Source organism: Vulpes lagopus, chromosome 7 (genome assembly GCF_018345385.1).
Source record: "Vulpes lagopus strain Blue_001 chromosome 7, ASM1834538v1, whole genome shotgun sequence".
NCBI classification, from domain to species: Eukaryota; Metazoa; Chordata; class Mammalia; order Carnivora; family Canidae; genus Vulpes; species Vulpes lagopus.
Window position 1 is genome coordinate 51,443,340 of NC_054830.1, and position 21,675 is coordinate 51,465,014.

The 21,675-nt window shown below is 43.3% G+C and overlaps 1 protein-coding gene across 6 annotated transcripts in view; it reads right to left on the reverse strand.

The window, feature by feature from the left end:
• Window positions 1-18,915, reverse strand: part of VGLL4 (vestigial like family member 4) — a 165,068-nt gene extending 146,153 nt beyond the window's left edge. Inside the window, exons 1-2 of one of the 6 annotated variants that reach the window (XM_041763272.1) lie at window positions 18,562-18,915; window positions 3,765-3,841 (exon numbers count right to left, since the gene is read on the reverse strand). In XM_041763272.1, the coding sequence (XP_041619206.1) occupies window positions 3,765-3,828 (64 nt within the window). In that variant the 5' untranslated portion in view covers window positions 3,829-3,841; window positions 18,562-18,915. The other 5 variants (XM_041763275.1, XM_041763274.1, XM_041763271.1 and 2 more) reach the window with 5 other exon arrangements.
• Between the last annotated feature and the right edge of the window lie 2,760 nt (window positions 18,916-21,675).

Consider the following 21,675-nt stretch of genomic DNA (forward strand, 5'->3'; position numbering starts at 1 on the left):
TGAGAAAACAGTATGTGAGTGCAATTGATCATTATGTTATAATTAATCAGACAGGCTTCTTTTTCTCCTTTTTAAGGCAAAACAGACCACAACCTATATACTGAAAATGCATCTGGGGCATTGGTCCTCCTTATAAGAAAAGCTTGCACTCCTAACAGTGCTTTACTTGGAAAGATTACAGTAATTTGTCATAATTTAGTCAACTTTCAGTGACCTTCCCCAAGTGAGAAGTTTGTGAATTTCTAGGATCTGGTGAGTACAGCAGCACCCCCTGCCAAGGCTGTCTTCTCTTCCCGTTCTCTCCACAATCACACCAACCTTATCATGCTTTTTCTGATCATACACATGCTCATCAGAGCAGATCAAAAGTGCTATTCCCTCCACCAAAATCCACAAAACCAAAACTACCCATTTCTTAAAATTATTATTATTTTTTATTTTATTTATTCATGAGAGACACAGAGAGAGAGAGAGAGGCAGAGACATAGGCAGAGGCAGAAGCAGGCTCATGCAGGGAGCCTGACATAGGACTCGATCCCCAGACTCCAGGATCACGCCCTGGGCCAAAGGCAGGCATTGAACCGCTGAGCCACCCAGGCGCCCCTCTTAAAATTATTTTAATCTAAGTGAAGAAGTCAGCAAACACAAGATCTTATCATCAGAAGCTACATGAACAAAGTCACCAAAAATATTTTGTAAACATTAAGATAAAATGAAGTGTCATATTAAAGACGCAACAAAGTGTTGGTCTAACAACCTCAGTAGTGTCTAAGTGTCTTGTCCTCAAATTTTGTTCAATTTCGAACACTAAAAAATAGACCTGACAAAAAGTTGGGGTCTTCCCAGCACCAGCATTAATCACAAGTGAAAGGAAAGATTCCTCCAGCACACGAAAAAACGGGCAATCTCACCTTGTATTTTCCTTAAGTACCTTCCAGGATTACCCTGGATGCTGATTAAATCAATGTCTCATGAGCAGTGGAATGATTATTTTAAGTAAATGTATTCCTTCTAGGCCATCCAGATAAATGACTATTGTTGTTACTACAAAACCACCATTTCACTATTGACTTCAGCTCTACAGTGTACCATTGAGATATTTCTTTTATTCTCTGCTAGTAGACATAATGAAGCCTTAAGGCTATCAGGTATTATAGACTCAAGTCCTAATAGGTACTGTTCTCTTCAAAATGTTCAAACAATAACATCTTCAAAAATGCCTGAGTTTTTGGTTCTCTGTGAGCCAAAGAAAAGACAATCATTTAGGTCACCTACATGAGTCGGGAAACTGATCCCAAGTAGTAGAACATTTTTCTGTTTGTAATAAGACACCCAAATCAGATTATATACACAAGACTTTTTTTAAGTGTTGAGTGTAAGAGCAACTTATAACAAAAGCTAAAATAGAATTAATCTAGGGCAGAGAAAGCTGATTCAGGCTGAACAAGCCCAAATAAGTCTTAAGAAATCTACTGGAAGACTCTGAACTTAATGCTCAACTTTGCCTATAAATTGCATAAGTTTTCACATACTTACATTATTAGGTAACAAAAAAATACAATGAATTCCTGCTTTTTGAGCTCTGTGCTCTTGTGGGTAGTGATGTACAGAACACAACGGTAAAAAGGATTCTCAAAAATGTTGCCTACATATTAATAATAATGATTATAGACATTTTTGGACTTTTTCCCTCTTCTTTAAATGTAAAAAATGATCCCGAGCAACTGAAATCATTCCAGAGGGATTCCAGAATCACGCCAGCCCATTCCTAAACCAATTGGAAGCACCAGAGTCCAAAGAAGAATATTCCAGAATAAAGTCTACTCTGTGATTCATTCTGGCCTTGCATATGCATATATCCTTACTCTGCAAATCACTACCGGCTGTGTTGAACTCAAGAGAAAAGTAAGAATTCCTCTCTCCCTTGGCATTATCATTCATTCTGTTTCTATCACCAAGTATGCCCAGTCTCCCCCTACTATATATACATTTTACAGCTGCAGGAGTTAAGTTCCTATGCTTCATAAAGGCAGTGGCTATTTCCTGTTCATCTATGTATGCCCCTTATACATAATGATTCAATCATTGCTCATTGAATTGGTCTCCAGCCTGAAATCAGTGACCCTCAAGCTGGGCTCTGGGGCTGAATCTCTAAGAAGGGTGCTCAAAAAGGGAAAAAACTTTAACTCTCTACCCCCAAGACACAAAGGGCTGTCTGGAGGTCATTACTTCTATTTATGTGTATAAACATAATCTTGTTTTACTAATCCTAAATAAATGTGGGCATTATAAGAAATTCAAAATACTGTCTTGCAAAGTACAAAAACTTCTAAATTAACTATATTCATACTTAGTGAAGCTTGTAACTAGCTATTCAAGTCAATAACATGTACTGCAATCTTAGAGGCATAAAGGAGTTTTTGTGGTTTAGATAAAAGCCTACAACCTGAGCTGCCTCTCCTTAGCTCAGTGTCCTTGGGAATGACACCTAACATCCCTGAGCTTCAGTTTCCTTAGCAAGGGATAATTATACCACACCAAAAGGTAGTTATATCCTTCCAACAATCAAAAGCTAAGTAAATGTAAATTATGTAAGAGGTTGAAAAAAACAAACAAAAAAAGCCCTCTAATTGTTATCTCATCCAATCACTAGTCTAAAGATAACCTTGCAAGAGTTGTTGGGAGTAGGAGAGGGTGGGAAGATACAGACACAGTGATTATACAGAAGACTAGACTAAGTCCTACCAGAAGCCAACAAAGTGCTGAGAGGACACAGCATGGCAGTCCCCGCCAGGAGCTGACAGCTAAGATAAGCACAATCTACAATAGCTCATTTAATCCTCACAAATACCTCGTAAAATGTTGTTACTTCATGTGAGTGAAGAGGAAACTGAGGCATAGAAAAATACAAGTCTTAGCCAGTAAAAAGTCAAGAGTTTACATTTTAATGCCATGCACCTTCCAGCCTGCCAATTCATTAAGAAATGGAAAGTAGTTCATTTTTAAGAACTTCTAATGTATGAAATCTCAACCTCAGATATTTTTTTTGTTATTAGCATTTTAGTGCTTACAAAAAGAACACTTAACTTCGTTCTCACGTAAAACAGCCAATCTCACAAAAATTGTTCAGCAAGCAATTTTTTAACATTGAACAAGAATGCTTAAAAACAAATATGCCTTAGGATGAGCAGGAAAACCACTTTAATACATTGTGGGATAACTTTGTGGAGGACAATGTCATGTTCTCTTTCCTTTCGTCTGTCCTCCACCACAGTAGTAAATTTTTCCACACAACATTTGCTCTTTCTCACCAATGCAAAAGGAATTTTCAAGACTGTTTTCCATTATATACACTGCGTATTATGTATGACAAGAAGGATCTTGATTTTTTCCACCTCTAATTCTCTGTTCAATTAGTCCATCAAGCAATACATATTTATCTAAACTTCCAGAGACATTTAAGAACTATCTCCATCCTAGAGCAAGGAAGTCAGAAACGACTTCCTTGAGTTAAGCCTTGGAGCTCCAGCATCCAAAGATGACATTCATAAGACTTACATATTCTAGCATTGGAAAATAAAAATGAAGGTCCTAACCTGCTATCTCTGAGGAAAACAACCCAAATTAACTGCATATAACCATAAAACCATGTTGGAGAAACACATAAATCTATTATAACGCAGGAGACAAGAGGGCATGGATAAAAATCACTTTAAAATAGATTCCTAAAAAAAAAAAAAAAAAAAAATAGATTCCTGACTTACGTTTTTCATCATCAGCATGCACCAGAGATGCTGCCCTTGACAAAACATCCAATGGTGTCTCCATTCCTGGTTAGAGCCTAGAAGGGGGGGAAAAAAAAAGATGAAAAAAAAAGTTAAAAAGAATTCAAAACACTCTTTTAGAATTCTGGTAGTTAACAGACGGATTCCCCCACCACATGCAAATCCTAATTCTGAGGATGAAATTCTTCCCAATCTGTGAAGAAATCCAATGGATTTGGTTAAGGCACAGACAGAGCAAAGGGTTAAATTCCATTCAGTGTACTAAGCTAAACCTTGCGGATTCCAGGAAGCAGCCAGTGTTAGCGCTAAAAGGAGGGATATTGTGAATATTCACGCCCATGTTATTTGTGCTTATAAATGTTTATGTGTGTACATAACAACAAGCCCATATAGACATACCTAGTAAAAAAAACCAGTTTCAGAACAAAGGCTGTTCTATGAATGTAGCATTACTACCAGTCTGAGATTTCTGTTGTGGTGGTGTTTGTTGTTGGTTTATTAGTTCTAACAGAAATTACTAAGATTGAACTGTTCTGTTCATTCACCTCCTTCGCTGAGAGACTCTGCATGATCATGTCACTTAATATATTCAACATACTCACGAAAGGTCTGTGAATTCCAGTGCTGAGTTAAGTGGTGTTTTAACTCTGAAAGGTATCTTGGTTTTAAAATATCATGTGTTGGGGATGCCTGGGTGGCTCAGTTGGTTAAGCATCCAACTCTTGGTTTTGGCTCAGGTCATGATCTCAGGGTTGTGAGATCTAACTGTTTTGGGTTCACTCCACTGGGCGTGGAGCCTGCTTGGGATTTTCTCTCTCCCTCTCCCAGTGCCCCTCTCCCACTAAAAAAAATAAATAAAATAAAATGCTTTTAAAAAAACAAATAAAATACCATGTTTATATGGTATTTATACTTACTATGACCACCCCCCATCACCAATTTTATCCTGTGTTTTTTAATAAGTTTTATTTTTTCATTCTGTTTTCTTAAATTACGGAATACACATAAAAGTAAAAACTGCCAAAGATTTAAAGATGGTGGAAAACCTAGAAAAATCAGGCCACTTTGCCCAGTTTTCCTTTTCTGGGTTATTTAAACATGCACATGAGCACATATACATAAACACAGAAACAGAGGCACACGCAATTATTGGGAAAATAGGCACACCTTATTAGTACAACTGAGAGAAATACCTTTAAAAAAAAAAAAAGATTTTATTCATTTATTTATGAGAGACACACGAGAAAAAGAGGCAGAGACACAGGCAGAGGGAGAAGCAGGCCCCAAGCAGGGAGCCCAACATGGGGCTCAATCCCAGGTCTCCAGGATCACACCCTGCGCTGAAGGCGGCATTAAACCGTTGAGCCACCCGGGCTTCCGAGAAATACCTTCTTAACTATGCCCCTTTAAAGACACTCAGCATTTATTCAGTCTTCTTCAACACTTACTGAATACCTACTGGGTATGTGCCAGTTACAAGACATGACAGATAAGCTGGCTTTAGAATTTCATATTTCAGGTCTTCAAAGAAATATTAAGTCTTGCCTGGCAATGTAACTTCATTTAATAAACATTGTCTACCAGGTGCTGAGGCAAAAAAATAATAAAAGGCCAGTAGTTGGGCAGTCTGGGTGGCTCAGCAATTTAGCGCCACCTTCAGCCCAGGGCATGATCCTGGAGACCTGGGATCAAGTCCCACGTTGGGCTCCCTGCGTGGAGCCTGCTTCTCCCTCTGCCTGTGTCTCTGCCTCTCTCTCTCTCTCTTTCTCTCTCTCTGTGTGTGTGTGTGTGTGTGTGTGTCTGTCATGAATAAATAAATAAAATCTTAAAAAAAAAAAAAAAAAAGAGAATCTAGTTGTTTAAGATAGTGTTTTTGAGTGACGCCCGGGTGGCTTAGTGGTTGAGCGTCTGCCTTCAGCTCAGGGGTGATCCGTGTCCTGGGATTGAGTCCCAGCAACATCAGGATCCCCAAAGAGAGCCTGCTTCTCCCTCTGCTGTGTCTCTCATGAATAAGTAAATAAAAAAAAATTTTTTAAGTGTTTTTGAGGGCAGCCCTGGTGGCGCAGTGGTTTAGTGCTGACTGCAGCCCGGGGTGTGATCCTGGAGACCCAGGATCGAGTCCTGTGTCGGGCCCCCTGAGTGGACCCTGCTTCTCTGCCTGTGTCTGTCTGTCTCTCTCTCTCTCTCTCTCTCTCTCTCTCTCTGAATACATAAATTTAAATAAATAAAAGTGTTTTGCATTATATGTTCATATTTTATAAGGAAATTTTTTTCTAGAAGTTTAGGAAACACTGAAGTAAACCAAAATAAGCAGCTTATTTTCCTTTCTGCACTTCAAATATGTTGCTATGGCTTCCTTCTGCAAGAGGCTAAGGTAGTGGGCATAGTAGCTCTCTCCGTATGAAATCTCTCAGGGTTCCCGGCTGGCTTAGTCAGTAAAGCCTGTTGACTCTCAACCTCAGGATCATGAGTTCAAGCCCCACATGGAGCCTACTTACAAAAAAGAAAGAAAGAAATCTCAAATTTCACTAGCCATTCTATCAACCTGAAACATCTCTTAGAGAACACTTAGGAAAATATGGATTAAGGTAAAATGTGCTAACCAACAAAACAGAGGTATAAACAAAATCCTATAGAAATACAGAAGAATTCTGACTCTGTGGACAAAACAACCATGAGCTGAGCCTCTGAAGAATGGATATAAAAGTTCTTCCAGAATGGAAGTACAAAAGATGAATCTATTCAGGAACAAGTTGCCCATATTGGCTAGAAGACCAGAGTCAGACGGGAACAGGAAGAGACAGGGATGGGAGTTTCAATTGGCCATGTCATGGAAGGGCTGAGTGCTCTCTGACAAGGCTTGGGTTCCAGGGCTTCTGGGTGGCTCAGGTAGTTAAGTGTCTGTCTTTGGCTCAGGCCATCACCCCAGGGATCTGGGATTGAGTCCTGCATTAGGCTCTCTGCTCCACAGGGAGCCTGCTTCTCCCTCTCCTTCTGCAGCTCCCCCTACTTTTGCGCTCTCTCTCTCTCTCTCTCTCTCCCCCCCCCACCCCGTCAAATAAATAAATAGAATTAAAAAAAAAAAAAGACTTGGGTTTGATCCCGTATGCATTAAGGAGCCACTGAAATCTCTAAGCTAAGAACTAACTTGGTCATCTACGTGTTGTATGAAAATTTTTCTGGTAGCACCATGTAGTCCCATTCTACAGAATGGGAAGACAAAGGCAGGATAAACAATTTGAAAGATACAGCTATGTAGCATGCAGAAGGTAATGAGGGGTGCTATTATGGGAGCTGTGGGGACAGGAGAAAACCAGAGACAGACTGACAGGTCTCAAGATGTGAGAGGAGACAAATACTGTAGAGTCTCTCGAATGTGGAATCTAGAAAACAAACTCACAGAGACAGAGAACAGTTTGGTGGTTGCAGGCAGGGGGAGGGGGAGGGGATAGGTCAAGAAGGGAGTGTGGAAAAATAAATAAATAAATTGGTGAGTCATACCAGAAATGGGGGGAGGGGGCAGAAAGGAAAGTGTGAGAAGAAAGTCAAAGCAGGCTGTCAGTGAGTGCAAGGGCAGCAATGTCACCAACCAGAGTTCATGTCTTCTTTCTCAGAGACAAGGGAAGATGAGTACAATCGGAAGAATGAAGGAAAAATTCATGACATTCACGTTCCTAATCTTCTTGGCAAGATAGAAAAGACCATCTCCTGAGAGTAAGGATTTTTGAACTTGTCCAAAGGTGGAGAAAGCAAAGAAAGGCTTGAACAAAAGGACAGGAAAAGGCGTGCTGAACCCCCAATAACTGTTATCTTCTCTTCACCTGAACCAGTTTCCCATTCAGGCAAGAACTGGGCTTAAAGTCTTTCATTTTGATTAAGTAGATGCTGATAAGCATTCTAGTCCATGATACACTGTGTAGACTCAAATTCCTTAATTTTCCTGTGAGGTTGAAGGGCAAGGGTTTTGAGGGACACTCTCTTCCCAATCAAACTCCTGCCTCTCCTGTCACACAGTGAAAATTCTAAACCTGAACAGATATACACTGACACATGCCTCCAGTTATGCAAATGACACATAGAAGTGTTACACATAGAAGCAAAATATGAAAGAATAAAAACATCAAATGACACAAAGAAGTATATGCAGAGTTCTAGCATCTCAGATTACATATTTAAATTTATTCAGATACCATGAAATCCAAACCCCCAAGCAACCTAACGTTCAAAGTAGGCAGATAAGAGATTAGATGGTTAAGGTTCACCTAAGAGGCACCTGCCATCTGCTGCAGCCTTATTTATGAAAGCAACCAATTTTTATGACACAAGTATTCTGAGTTCAGGGAAGTACTCAGGAGAAGTAAAAGAGAAACAGAAGATGTGATCTCTGCTTTCAAAGAGTTATGATCTTTTTTTTTTTAAGGAGTTATGATTTTATTGGTGAACCTAAAGTATAAGAAATAGGATAACAGACAAAAAAAAATTTTTTTTAAGGAATGGGATAACAGACAAACTTAAAAGAGCATAATAAAAGACAAGACATAGTTTAAAACCAATGTGTGTATTGTGTGATAAAAGAGAGCTCAGTGTCAGCTTAAATGTATACCTTGTGAACATCTACTTTGTTTTGTGTGGGCATGTGTGTGCTTCAAAAAACCACTTCAAAGATTTCCTTCCAAAGCTTCACTCCCTCAGGCTATCATGCTCCTCTCTGACCTCTCTTACCTCAATCACACTGTCGGAGTATTTCCTGGGTGCAAGGACCCTGTCTTATCCTTACATGTGCAGTCATGTTGGATCAAAAGCCTGAAGAAAGGCTCAGAGGCAGGAATGAAAACCAAGACAGGGAAACTGAGACCATTCCGGTCAGAATGGAGAGTCCTGATTAAGAAGCAGTAGAGGTGGGCAGCCCCGGTGGCCCAGCAATTTAGTGCCGCCTTCAGCCCAGGGTGTGATCCTGGAGACCTGGGATTGAGTCCCACGTGGGGCTCCCTGCATGGAGCCTGCTTCTCCCTCTACCTGTCTCTGCCTCTCTCTTCTGTCTCTCATGAATAAATAAATAAAATCTTAAAAAAAAAAAAAAAAAAGCAGTAGAGGCTGAGTTTGGGTGAGTTCAAAATGGGTAGATGGAGGAACAAGCTGAAGGCTAGCCCAACAGGTTTATGCTGAATGTAGTATGCAACAGGCAGCTATTATTAGCCCCTGAGCAGGCTGGTGATCTGATGTTAATGAGATTTTTGTTTAACAGTTCTGGAGAAGATGGTTTAACTTGATAGAGTGAAGTGAGAAGTCACTGGAAGTAGGTCACTTAGGAGGCTTCTATAGGAACCAAGTGTGAGATAAGGACATTAGGGGCTGGTTCAGTAAATACAGGTGGGAGATGAAGACCAGCAATTAGGCATTATCTAGCCACAAAAGACCTAAGCAAATACAAATAGAAGACAACAGTAATAAAAAAAATTAATTAAAAAAAACCTTATTGAAAAAAACCCTTATTTATTTTACAGCTTGTTCAATATTCACAATTCAAAAACCCCAATAAAACATGTTAGTAAAGTTGCAGAAGGCTGGGGGGAAACAATGGTTACAGTATTTTATGGAGGGTCATAGCACACTGAGAGGCAAATTAGCAGAGTGGTTATTTAAGAGGATGATCTTTGGACACCTACCTGAGTTTGAACTGCGCTCAGACACTTCCTATTAGTGTGCCCCTGGAAAATGACTTTATCTCTGAGTGTCTGTTTCCCCATCTGTAAAATGAGGATATGAATTCCTATTACCTCCCTCATAGGGTGTTATGGAAAGTGGATGGGCTTATTATGTATATCAACATGTCAGAATGTATGCAAACATTTTAATAAATTGCAAATGATGGTGGTAAGCGTTTTGAAAAAAAGGGTACTGACAATTACTTTACCTGGCAATCGATGTCTCTGAGATGAATGAAAGCTGCGACCTCAAGGAGAAAAATTAGTCTTGTGAAGGGGGACAGGAAGGAGACAAAGAGCATTTGGAGAACACCCAAAACAGAACCAAACTGGGCTTGGAGATGTGGAGGGAATGACCTCAGCCCAGGGAACAAGGGGGAGAGAACAGGAGGTGGGCAGGGAGGTGGGCAAGGGCAGATCAAGCATACCCCTTTAGGGCATGACAAAGCTGAGATTTTATTCTCAGTGTAAAGCCCTTGAATGGTCTGAACGGTTTTACACAGAGGAGAGAGATGCCTGGTTTACTGTATATCCTTTATGAACCATAAATCATCTACTACCTTTTGCAAAAGATTATGCAACCTCCAGAAAATAAAGCTAAGTAGATCCTAGTACTTAGGGATCCCCAAGTACATCCCAGTTACATGTTCTCCTTTCTGTGATGGTTTTTACAGTATAATATCACAATACCCAAAAACATAATCACTTGAAATGCTCACACCTGAAACATAACACCATTCACGTGTGAAGAAAATACTTTTGGAAAAAAGACATCATGTACATCTGAAAAGATACTCTACTCTCTTGCATTCTGTTTCCAGTCTATCCATTTACCTTCTCAGGAGATTACTGACAAGTATGGCCATTAGTCATCATGAACAGAACATACATTTTGTTTTGTTTTGCAAGCAATGGTCAGTATTTTCTCTGTCAGCCCATATTCTTTTCTTCAAACTCCCTTATTGCCTATAATAATGCTCCTAAAAAGAGCTTAAGATAGAGAATTGGAGAATAAGAGGTCAATTCTAAAGCTACTAAAATTTAGGGACATGCAGTGATAATGACAAGACAAGCTCAGCTATAAATCTGAAAGCCATTATTTCGGACTTCCACAAAGAACTGTCCCTTTTTGATCAACATGAGGACTTTAAAAGCACCTGTCTTGGAAACAGAATCACAGGGTGTATTCTTTTTTTTTTTTTTTCAGGCAAAAGAACAGAATTTTAAAATATGTTATAGAAATGTTCTAAGGAGATTTCCCAGATGAAAGCTACAGCACCAGGCCTGCCTCACTCCATGGCTCTTCCAGGAACGGGGACCCAACTACAGTATGATTTAGGAAAGAGTATGAGAACATGGAGCAACTGTCCTGGCAAGGGGTGGAAACCGGTGGGGGTGGGGAGAAGCACATTCAAACCTCCTGATGTTCCTGCCACACTGTCACTTGGCCAAAACCCAGAAACAGGAAGACATCACTACCGTGGAATACTGATAGCATCTCCAGCTTCCAGATGCACACTGTTGAGTATCTCTAATTCCTATTGGCCCTGTTCCATCCCTCTATTCCCTGCAATCAGGGCCGCTTCCTGGGATAATCTAAACCAGCCTCAGCTAATAAAGCACAATTGAGGACAAGCCTACAAGTATGAACTCTCACACCATAGCAGGAGGTATATGACCCTTTTGGCCATCAAGAATTTAGAGGCTTACATTGTATATCTCCTATTTCTATAAAACCTATATACAAAAAAAAAAAAAAAATCCCTATATACAGATGTTACAGAAAAGGAAATCCACTGCCCTGAAGCAACTTACACCAAATATGTATCACACTGCGGTTGATTTGGCTAGCTGTCCATCTCAGTGAGAAGGAGAACTGAAATAAAACTTCAGACCAAATCATCACCAGATTTGGGCAGCCACATGGATGTACATGGATGGGCACATGAAGAAGATGAGTCTTATCCTCCTGGCTATTTCTTCTCCATTATGCGTCTAGTTGATGCCCCACTAACTTCTTGCAACACATTCTTCCCATTAACATCCAATTCTCAGACCACCCCTCTATGTTCTTGCAGAAAATATCTCTCTCATTAGTGTAATCCTTTTTTTTTTTTTTTTTTTTTTTTTTACTTTTCACACTTTACCATCTGTTAAATCAATGGAGCCAGGACATGAGCCCTACTTTTAACACTTTCACTCATTCAGTCAACAATCACTGTTTTGTTCTAGGCCCTGCTCTACAAGCCTCCCACTGATTGGATGGGCCAGTCATTTAACTTCCCCAGACCCCAGTTTCCTCACTTAAAGAAAATGGCAATAACATTGTTTCCTTCATATGGTCACAAACCCCCTATGTGGATTAAGTGATACAACATAACCAAAAGTACCTTGTAAACTCAAATGAGAAATAGATGTTATACCCATGCTGCCACCACACTCTTAAGGCTACACAGCACATACTTTTCCAAAACACACATATATATTACTTCACTGGATTCTCACTGTAAGTTGGCCACATAGGATTATTAATATTATTCTACAGATGAAAAACCAAGGTGCCAAGAATATAAGTGACTTCCTGAAGAAGCTAAGACTAGAATCCAAGTCCCCTGACTTATCATCCAATGCTATTTTTACTATACTTCAGCTGATTTTCATAAAGACGTTTAGAGAAAAATACTTATTTCTTTTTAGTTTCATTAAGTTACACCTCACTTCCCCCAAAAACCCATTCCATCATCAACTCAAGGCAAGACTTCTAGTCTGTGCTCTTTCCCCCCTATACCTTGAGATACATCAGGCAATAACTTTATAGTTCCTAAAGTAAGTAAAGGGAAACAAACCCTCCCCTCTTGGAAATGAGAGAATGAGGCCATATTTTACTTTCTTTGAATAGAGACAGGCATGGAGTCACAGGAATCATAACCAAGCCAGGTGAGACAATGCTCACAGTCTGCTGGTTCTGAAGTGAAACAGCGACACTGGCAGTAGCCTGCTGCCACAGGACTCCATAGGGCTGCGGCTACACAGCAATTAAACATAAGTCCTCAAGGCTTCAGGCTCCATGAACAGGTTCAGTATTGGGAAGGATGGTTTCTACTTAGTCATGCTCCAGAAAGCCTGTTGTTGGGGGCACCTGGGTGGCTCAGTCAGTTAAACATCTGCCTTCAGCTCAGGTTGTGATCCCAGGGTCCTGGGATAGAGCCCTGCTTGGGGCTCCTTGCTCAGCGGGGAGTCTCCTTCTCCCTCCCCTTCTGTGCTCCCCCTGCTTATGCTCTCTTGCTCTGTCAAATAAATAAGTAAAATCTTAAAAAACAAAACAAAACAAAACTATTGTTGAGTTCCAATGGTAACTGTTAGAAATCTGTAAATGATATTTTCAAACTTTCACCGTACTTGTATTTCTCACAACCTTAAATTGTATACCACACTACTAAATATAGACCAGCCCTCATTAAAAATACTCTTTCAATAGTCATACTGCCAAAGAAAGAGTATGAACAGATGGATCATTTGCTAGGCCAGCGTTCCTTACCTAGGCATATCCCTAGCATGAATAATTGACCCATACTGCCATAATGTATAGCACCCACCAAGTACAATACAAGAGCTTGGCCAGCTTCCACTTACATTCAATTCCTCACTTCTATATATAGCCACTCCTGAAAATTTATTTCAAGACCAAATGTAGTAAATCTGAACAATATACCTACATGTTCTATGCTTATTTCCAGAGAATTGAAAATATGTGTGTATAAAATCCCTAGTTAGGCTGCATAAGCCCCAGAATGAGAGTCAGCTGATGGCAGTCCTTCCATTGTCCTTTATTGTCCATTGTCTTATAAAACTTGGTAAGTTGGGACAGTTTTGTACCCTTTCCATAATGATAGAATGCTCTTCCTATGAAAGCTCTGTAGGAGGCAGTCTATAGATTGGACAGCCATCCAACTCTTGCCCTCCGAAGTGGGGGATACATTAGTTGTCGGAACAAGGTAATCTCAGGTAACTGCCATTAATTACTCCGCTCTGCCTACTGCTGGTCTCCACCTTCTATCATCTCAACAGAGACGGAGATCCCAGGCAGTTTGGGCTGAATAAAATGTACCACTCTGGATGGAAACTCCAGAATGAATCCCCAACTCAACCACTTGGGGTTTTCTGATGCTAAAATGGCCCAAGGCTTGACTCTATGGACCTCCTTAAGCACACCCTTCCCCCGGGGGTGTGTGTGTTAGGAATATGATATTTAGTCATCTTGATGACCCTGGCAACAGGAGCTGCCGAACAGGGCTACCACACAGTAACTAAATCCTCAGGTCCTATAGTACAGTTTGGTATCAGTGTCAACCATGCACCTGCACAGACAGTATGAAAGCTGACCATATGCCAGTTGAGAGCCCTGTGTATAAGCCCAATGCTGCAAAACTAAACTTAGGTTACAGCATGTTTCCTGACATTTTCTGTGAGGCTGCATGCCAGGTAAAAATCTCACTGCTGGCTGAAGTTTACCTACCTTACCAAAGGGTCCCCTGGAAACTGTACGGTGTACCCACACTAACACCACTGAGTCTAAGTGAAAGAAAATAAAATTCAAGTCTGGACTTTTAGAGCAGAATACCAGTTCCCACCATGTCTTGACATTACTGTAAAAAAAAAAAAAAAAAAAAAAAAGGACTATCCTTTTCTTTCTCCTGTTTAGGCTATTGTGAATCTGTGTCTTTATTTCTAAGACTTCAGTCTTCTACAGCACTCCATATGAAATAAGGGAAATTTCCTGGCATTTTTAGTTTAGGCTGGGTATGCTTGTTCTTGCCATTTCTTTTATTATTTCTTTTATTAATTACTTAGAATTTCCTATTCACAAGTCCTGAGGTGCCCATCCTCTTAAGGACCTTTTTTTTTTTTTTTCAAGTAGGCTCCACACCCAGGATAGAGCCTAATATGGGGCCCAAACTCACAACCCTGAGATCAAGACCTTAAGCTGAGATCAAGAGTCAGATGCTTAACCAACTGAGCCACCCAGGCATCCCTCTCAGGAACCTTTTACCCCCAAGAATGAGAGACATGAATCTGCTTCAAAGTCCAAGTTGGCAAACTTCCCATAATACCTAGCTCTAACTGTCCACTGTTCCAAAATCTCAACCCAGCCTATTAAGACCTAGATGAATAACCCATGACACATCATATCATTAGGAAGCACTCCAGTTATCAGCATCAGTATATATGCTCAATTCTCATTCACAGCAGTCACGCTCTCTAAAGTCTCCAACAACACTGAATTAGCAAACACTGAACCACTGTTCCTAGGGGAAGTACACCTGTTGAGGTTCCTTTGAGCCAGTGGTTACATCAATACATTAACATTGTTTTAGAAGTGTTTTTGTTTAAAGATACCTTATGTGATACGACGGGGAAAGTCCTGCAAGTTTGCATCTGGGCTTACAAATAAATTTCAGTGAGTAAACAAACTCAGAAATCCGAGGATAGACAGTATTTGGTTATCAGACCCAAGGCTTAAGACACAGTATATTCTACAAGGTTTTCCTCCCTTGCAAAGGAGCTGTCAAACCACATCCCAGGTAGCAAGAATTTTTCTGGTTTCAGCACCTCCCACTTACACTCCTGCTTTTCCTACCTTAGCAGTTTATACTCTCAAGATTAGGCAGTCCAATTCTAAGCAGTCGTTGTTGCTGTTGTTGTCTTCATGTGGACAGATTCTAAATGGCTACAGACTGTTGGCAGCATTCCCTTTTCTCACCTATTACATGCTCACAAATCCACTTCATGACCTTTAGATGGGCTCTCTAAAACAATCACAAATGAGCTTCGGTTATGCACAAACTTAACACACAAAAACTTTCTTTCACCAGGGTCTGCACAGGGTATCTAACAAAGACCAAAAACCAGACTTGATATGTTAAAATCGCTATAGTGTCATATTTTTATTTACATTAAAATTTTCCCAATGTATGTCACTTTTACCTCCTGAATTCACAACTCTCGTTGTTTTATGAAGTCATAGTCAAAGTCCCAAAGCAATTTTTAGGATGGTTATTTAATTTATTTTACTAAGGCAAACTAGAACCTGCACAGCAAACAGATCCGGGGAAAGATACTAAGAAAAGACACAAAGTAAAACCTTCCTTTGGATTTGTTTTTGCAACCACCAGAGGTTGGTAACATGGCTGACACCATAAGCAGTGAAAAGGAATTTCCCTTTAAAGCACTCTTGTCAAACTGAACATCTGAAAGTGAAAGTTTTGGTTTCATAATGATCACGTCTGTAAGAAGTGTCAAACCCTTCAGGTAATCTCACAATTCTAAATCAGGTGGGGGAAGTGCCAACAACTGTTATTAAGAAAATCTCTCAAATCTTCAAAGACATTTATAAATAACATAATACAACTCCTCTTCAAAGCACATTATTCCTTGTAATTCCAGAACTTCTGTGATGTATTGGGACCAGATACTACCACCCTCTTACAGAGGAAAAGCAAATACAAAGATTATGTAAAAGTAACTTCTGGTCACAAACTTAGTAGGTGACAGAGATTGGATTTAACGTCAAGTCTCCAGAAATAGGCCAGAGCTGTTTTTACTACAACATTCACAGTTTTGGAATGTGGTCCATGGTTATTTATAGCAGAATTATCTTCTTAATTGTATTGTGTTTTGGTCAACATAAAAATTAGTTTGCATTCTCTTCCAAATGGAAAGCAAAAGCGAGCTGCCCCAAAGTGTGACAAAAACAGTGGCAGGGGAAATCAACCTGGGATTAAAATTGCACTAAAATGGGCAGCCTGGGTGGCTCAGCGGTTTAGTGCCTGCCTTCAGCCCAGGGCATGATCCTGGAGACCTGGGATCCAGTCCCATGTCGGGGTCCCTGCATGGAGCCTGCTTCTCCCTCTGCCTGTGTCTCTGCCTCTCTCTTTCTGTCTCTCATGAATAAATAAATAAAATCTTTTTTAAAAAATTGCACTAAAATTAAATAACCATTTGAGGGCTTTACATCCTTTCTACCATGGGGGAGTTGATTTTTCAGCCAGATGCAACAGGAAACAGAAGAAAACGAACACGAAATTACGTCTTGAGTATGAGACAAGAAATTTCTGAAGAAAGTATTTCTAAACGCCTTATTTAAAATTAAGGCACTGAGATTTAGAGATGATAAATAACGTGTGCCGAGATCATGTCATCAGTACAGCCCTAAGGCATGACCCCAAAGCTCCCTTTCAACTACCCACGCTACTCCTCGCAGTCACGCGCGGCAAGGAGGAAACAATGAACATTACAAGTTAGTGGACTAGAGCAAAGAGTTCAAGTGTGGTACGCTAACACGGTATGCAAAACTGACCTTCAAACACTAACAGAAAAGCTATCGTTTCTTGGTTTTGTCTTTGAATGTTCAGAGGAACCAAATGCAACCCTTCATTCTCGTCAAGGTAGGCTTGGGTTTTGAAAAAGACCTGCAAGATCTACAAACTGGAAGATAGCACCTTTCAGACAGAAGGTAGCAACCAGCTGCGATAAAAACTAGAAGAGCCGCCTCCACTCCCGGCCCCTGGGCTGCTGGTTCTTATTAACCACAGAGAAGGAAATACAACCAGCAAATACACAGCACCAATGATCAAAGTGAAACCGATTTTAATCATCTAGCTTAAATAGACGAATACATGCCAGTAAAGCGCATAAAGACTAATAGCCCCAGCAAGTACTGTCATCCTAACCTGAGATCATTTCAATGTCTCAGCGTCAGAAATCAAAGGAGACTTTAAGTAAAAAAGAAAAAAAAAAAGGAAAAGACCTTTGCGTTTCGGCGAGGCCTGCACTCGGTGCTGGAAGAGTGCGCCGTTCCGTTTTGGGGCAGGGAGCACAGGGAAGCACGGGAGGGGAGCCCCGCGCCCGCAGCCCTGCATCCAGCCCTGCATCCAGCCCTGCATCCAGCCCTGCTTCGCCGCCCGCCAGGGCCCCGGTCCGGGGGGCGCCGGCCCCCCTCCCGGCCCTCGCCCTCGCGCTCCCCGGATGCCTGCCCCGGGGACCCCCCTGGAGCCGGACCTCCCCCAGAGCCCTGGAGCTCCGCGAGCACCCGCCGGCCCCTCCCCCGGAGGACGCCGGCCCACCCGAGCTCCCCGCAGGCCAGTCCGCCCCACTCACCGCCTCGGGCCGGCCGGGCCCCGGGGGGCGGGGCGCGGCGGGGGCGCACTCCGGGGCGCACTCCGGGGCTCGCGCCCGCGCTCCCGCACGGTCTCCCGCCCCGCACACCCACACGCACACCCACACGCACACCCACACGCACACGCACACGCGGGCGGCGCGCGCCGAGCCGGCTCCGCGGCGGACGCGAGCGCGGAAGCGCGAGGAATCCCTGGAATGAGGCGCCGCCCGCCCTCCGCGGGGCTCCGCCGGGCTCCGCCGGGCTCCGCCTGGCCCGCCAGGACACGCCCCGGACACGCCCCCGGACACGCCCCTCCCGCCAGGCAGGTGGGGGCCGCGCCCAGGTGAGCCGGCCGGGCGGCGGGGCGGGGCCTCGCACGCGGGGCAGAGCCCCCCCCCCCCCCGCGGGGCTGCGGCTAGCACCTACCCTGCGGGTGCCTGTACCCCCAGGGCCCAGCGGGTGCGAACACACCTTCAGTGTCCACGCACAACCGAACCTTGCGTGCGCGTCCAGGTGCGCGCTGCTGTGGACCAGGCACGTCCCCACGCACCCAGTGGGCTCCGCACACGTGACACCGGCGCCACGGCCGAGCCGTACCCCACACCCCTTGCACCCGCCGCCCCTTGGCCGCCACGCGCAGCCAGCAAGCGCCAGAGCATTTGAGCCCGACCTGCGGCACCTCCGCGGCGCTGGCTTCCGACCCGCACCCGTCCTGGCCCCGCCCAGCAGCCCCGGCCGCCCGCCCGCCCCGCCGCGCCCACGCCGGCTCGCCCGCGGGTCCGCGGTGCACGCGGTGCCTCCCGCACACCCGGTCTCCCCGCTCCGCGGGACGCCGACCCGGACCGCTGCTGCCTCGCTTTCTCCTTACCCACACCCCCACGTCAGACTGCCCCGACCGGCCGGCGGCACGTACCTGCAGGTACAGGTCGCCCTTGCTGGGGGAGTGTGTGCTCAGGTGCCGCTGCGATCAGAACGGCCGCTGCAGTCCGGGGAACTCAGGCGCGGCTCGGTTTCCTCCCATTACAGCATTTTACACTCCGGCACTCACCCCGCTTCACACACACACACACACACACACGCACACACACGCACGCCCCAGGCGCCCAGCAGCGTCTTTCCTCCCCCTCCCTCGCCCGGAGGAGGAAGTCCTAGTAAATGAAAACAGTGTGGAAGGAGGGAGCAGAGGAGGAAAGGGAGGGAGGTCGGAGTGGTAGAGCCCCCTCCAGCCGCTCTCGGAGCAGTGTTTGCTGTGTTTGGCAAACTCCTGGAGTCCACAACCCGGGCTGCTCTGCAATGTGCCTGGGGAGGGGCAGGGGGGAGGAGGTGAAACATCTCTAATTGGTGCAGGTTCTTATTACAGCAGCAGCGCAGACATGTGACCACGAAAAGAAAAGCCCTGTCTTTAATTTTTTCCTGTCATTCTCTAGAGATTTGGGCGGGGCGGGGCGGGGGGGGGGCGGTAAGAGGGGTGGAGGCCTGCTACTCCAGTCTCCAGCAGCCCTTGCCCCATTGTTTTCTCGTACTGCCACAATTAAGAAAACATTTGCTTAACATATCCAGCCGCTAACTTCATAAAATAAATAGTCAGAGACTGGACTTCCTCTGGTTTGCTTTAAATGGCTTCATGTTGCTCGCCTTCTGGCTGTTCTCAAACCTGGGTCGGTATTAGGAGCTCCTACTACAGGGCTTTCCCTGGGAGAAAGAAGGCTCTGCTGAGAGGCGATGATAGCAATAAAAAGAAATACCAGCTTACATTAATGCTGGCGGGAGGGGGAGGGGGGAAGGCTTTGCCGTTTTCAAACTGCTTTTCCATCTATTACCTCCTCCAATCATATCAAGTCACAGCATATTACCTCATTTGAGCTTAGCCCCTGTTGGGTAGCAGGACAGGTACTAGTAGTTCCATTTTACTGCCAGGCTCAATATTTTACCTAAAGCAGGTGTTGCCTGTACCAGAGCCTGGGTCTTATGGCCCCTTGTGAAATACTCGCTCCTTCAGGCCACTCAGCACCACTGTAAATGCACAACCCAAGTGACAAGTCAACCCAAGCATAGCTGACCCTGGTCCCCCAGTTCCCAGATTAAAATTCACAAATTAAAGCTGGGAAGGCTCCCAGCCTCCCCAAAGATATTTTTATTTAGACTCCATGTTAGGTCATCAATAGTCTCAGACTAGGAGGGGGGGGGGGAACCACCCTGAAAAGATTATTAAAAGGAGGTATTCATCCTGCCAAGTTAGGGCAGGGTATGAGGAAAGAGTGAGGGCTGCCTGGGCAGATTTCAGGAAGTGTGGCAGGATGGAGAAAGGGCTTGGGATTTGGACAGAACTGGATTTGAATTCAAACTCTGTGTTTGTTAGAGGACTTTGGGCATGTTATCAAGCTCAGTGTTCTTATCTGTAAAACAGATAATAATTCTTACCTTAAAGATCCGTTGCCGGAACCAAGGACTAGGCATAGGATTCCATGAATACTCACATCCTCCTTCTCTCTTCCTACCTTAAATCCAGTCCTGCTGTGGCACCTTATAAACAGACCCCCACCTTAACATGGAGGGATGGGAAAATGATTTGCCCAGATAATGCAAATGAATAATGATAGCAACAATAATACAACTGCACATTTATAAACTGGCTTTGGGGTTTACAAAGTGTTCCCACATATCATTATCTCATTTGATTTCTATGACAATTCTGCCATTTGTGTGCTGCTAAATGATTTCCATTTGGGGTCAGTGTGGAGGTCCTAAAGCTGCCTCTTTAATTTCCATCACTGCTCAGAGCAAACCTTACTCTGTAGATAAATCTTGGGGACAGAGGGCCTTTTCTCATGGATGTGATCAGTCTTCGACCTTTCCAAGAATCAATCTCACTGCTTTTCTTACATCAGCATTAGTGTGACTTCGCTCTGACAACATCTAAGCATGGTTGTTTAAGCCTGGCTGTTTTAGTTGTGCAGAAGAAAGACACACTCAAGTCATCCTGAGGAAAACGGGGTATGCCTTCAAGGTATAGATGGACTGGAACTGGAACCTGTCAGGTACACAGACTATTCACACGATGGGATATTAACAGCCTACACAAATCACTTATACTAACGTGTAGCAATAGGAATGAATCTTTCTTTGTAAAGATTTATTTATTTATTTGAGAGAGCATGAGTGGGAGGGGCAGAGGGAGAAGGAGAGAGAGAATTTCAAACAGACCACACTGAGCCTGGAGCCCTGAACAGGGCTTGATCTCACAACCCCGAGATCAGGACCTGAGCTAAAACCAAGAGTCCCAACACTCAACTGACTGTGCCACCCAGGAGCCCCTAGAAATTTTTTTTTAATTCTATTTATTTATTAATTTAAGAGAGAGTGGAGGGAGGGGCAGAGGAGAAAGAAAGAGTACTCAAGCAGACTCCCTGCTGAGTGCAGAGCCCAACACAGGGCTTGATCTCAGGAGCCTGAGATCATGACCAGAGCCAAAATCAGTAGTCAAATGCTTAACCAACTGTGCCACCCAGGCGCCCCAAGAAATTTATTTTTTTTCAAAGCATGAAAAAGAAAAAAAATTAAAAAGAATAAAAAAAGAATGAAAAAAATCCACGAGGTGGGTAAGTAGAGATTGAGAAAAAACAAAAACCCAGGCACCCCCAGAAATTTATTTTTTTAAAAAAAGAATGAAAAAAAAAGAAAAAATAAAATAAAAATAAAAAAGAATGAATAATCCACGAGGTGGGTGAGTGGAGATTGAGAAAAAAACAAAATTCACCCTGAACTGATCATGGTTGAAGCCAAGTGATGGGTACAGGGGGTTTATTATACTGCTCTGTCTACTCTTGTGTGTGTTTGAAATTTTTATATTAAGACATTACAAAATTAAAAGGAAAAGAAAGGGGCAGCCTGGGTGGCTCAGCGTTTTAGCATCTGCCTTTGGCCCAGGGCCTGATCCTGGAGACCCCGGATCGAGTCCCACGTTGGGCTCCCTGCATGGAGCCTGCTTCTCCCTCTGCCTGTCTCTCTCTCTCTCTCTCTCTCTCTC